We start from the raw sequence: 2,193 nt of genomic DNA, 5'->3' as shown, positions 1-2,193 counted from the left end.
TTACTACTGTAATGTTGTTTTTTATTTAGTGGATTTTGTTTCAACACCAATACAGTAATGAATACAGTTATTGTATAATTGTTTTGTATAACTTTTAGTCTCTTTTAGTTTAGTTGTTTTTTTCTTTCTCATTGAACGCACCGAAATGTTGTGTGCCACTGAAACAAAAGTGTATGTTCAGTTGAATAAATAAATAAATAAATTGAGAAAGGTTGTTCTAGTTGTTATATTGTGGTTGTTACAGACTTTGCACAAAGATCATAGATGTCAAAGTTAAAAAGTAATTGTAATTTTAAGAGGGCGGCCTACACTGTGTTGTTACAGGATATGCATTCAGAAATCGTGGAGAACACTATCTTGTCAAGATCTTGATGCACAATAAAACCTCCAGCCACATAAATAATATAAAATCAAACCTTTAAGTTAAGCTCCTCTTCTTTCTCACACCACTGTGCTTCTTTTATGCTCAATTCTGTGAATAATTCTTCAAACTTCTTTAATAATGAATTATTTTCTTCTTTTAGATCCCGATTTATGCGCTTCATATCTTCATTTTCAGTTTCTAGGATTTTCTTTTCCTTTTGTAATTTTGAAATTTCTGGTAAATGATTGCATTTGACCTGTGCCAATAAAAAATCAAGATAATTTAAGTGAATAATTCCTTAATACATCATAAAGTATAACTTAAGATTAAAAAGTAAAGGTAAAGGTAGGAGAGAATAACCCGTAACTTGCAGCAACACTGAGCGGATTTGCGTATGGCATGGTCCGTCAATGTCACAAAGAGGTGCTTAATGTATCTACAGGTTCACATCATTCCATGACAGGAGCTAAAATGAACCACAGCTTCGGGGTAACTCCCTACTTTTTCCGAAGATGCAATGGGTTATTTAAATTGCACACAAGCCAGATGTCTACACTGGACCTCCATTTTAAGTGTTTATCCGAGAAGACTTGGTTCTACCAACCGAGCCCTAAGCGAGGAGCAGCTTGAACCAGCGCCAATATTAAGGATGTAGTTAGCAGCGCGCCTGCCTTACTCCTCGGCCACTAAACATGTATAGTTGATTAATTTTATACCTCATTCATTCAGAGTGTTGCATCCTTATGGCAAAAAAAGCCATTTGTTCATGCTAATGTTAGATATTATTACCTGTGTCTATTTCAGATGGTGGGTATGCAAAAATAATTATCTATTATAGTTGGATTTTTATTGAACTGTTTATGCAGCAGCACATTTTTTTATGAAACCACATTAAAAAAAAAATGATGTTCATGTAGATCAGGCTTTGGTACCTCAGCTGGTTTCTTGTCTTGTAACTCTCTTATTTCCTTCTCATGCTCAATTCTTAACTGTTCCAACCTCTGCTCTAACCTCGAGTTAGAACTTCCATTTGATCTAGAAAGAAATAATCCAATTTAACTATTAAATAAAGGAGTGTTGATAAATAAATTCATAATGCACTAATAATAAAAAGGTAAACTGCATAAATATGAGCTAATCTACATGACCTATTCTGAAAGACCACTACCCAAAAAATATCAAAATAATTGACCGAGCCTAGCAAGGCCAAAAGTGTGACAGCATTAAAATGGACTTTATTAGTGCAAGCAGCTCGCTAATTTCTATCAATAACATAACTTACCGTTGTTTAGGATTTGCTGTTGAAATGTATTCTTTCTCTTTCTTCAGAACTGTTGTGTTCTTTGCTTTCCTAAGTTCTTCCAGTCGTTTTTTCAATGACAATACCTCACTCTCTAGCTAATGACAAGACAACAAAAAATAATAATTTATCTTTGGTAATGTAAGTCTATGCATTATCGGTCACATAAATTTATCAATTCTGGCTATATGCACGTTAACTTTCAGCACTTGATATTAAGCGTCAGCCCAAGCCGCGGTGCCACAAGCTCACCTTTTGTTGGCAAGTCAAATTTATGAATGTAGGCCTACTGTACCATGAATCCAGTGTATGAAAATCAATCTTCCCAAAACGTGTAGGTGTGTATAGTCATGCTAAAATACATTAACTTGACCAAGTATATTTTTGTAAAAACAAAGGAGTTTCTAACCTTTCTAACCTTTGTAAAAACAAAGGAGTTTCTAACCTTTCTAACCTTTAAAATGCCATTACTGAACAACTAATTTTGAGTGCTACCATTAATGTACATTTAACCAGAATCCAATATATA

The 2,193-nt window shown here is 33.9% G+C and overlaps 1 protein-coding gene across 1 annotated transcript; it reads right to left on the bottom strand.

The window, feature by feature from the left end:
- Positions 1-416: 416 nt before the first annotated feature.
- Positions 417-1,762, bottom strand: LOC117106456 (probable DNA double-strand break repair Rad50 ATPase; the record flags this gene model as incomplete). Its single annotated transcript, XM_033247821.1, is given in 3 exon segments — positions 417-620; positions 1,297-1,399; positions 1,647-1,762. Coding segments are annotated over 3 exon segments (423 nt in total), but the record flags the coding sequence as incomplete, so codon positions are not given.
- Positions 1,763-2,193: the final 431 nt, after the last annotated feature.

This window comes from Anneissia japonica, unplaced genomic scaffold (genome assembly GCF_011630105.1).
Source record: "Anneissia japonica isolate Jap-2015-1 unplaced genomic scaffold, ASM1163010v1 scaffold15600_len2193_cov232, whole genome shotgun sequence".
In the NCBI taxonomy this organism is placed as follows: Eukaryota; Metazoa; Echinodermata; class Crinoidea; order Comatulida; family Comatulidae; genus Anneissia; species Anneissia japonica.
The sequence above is the reverse complement of the archived record's forward strand: the minus strand, read 5'-3'. Positions and strand labels throughout refer to the sequence as shown.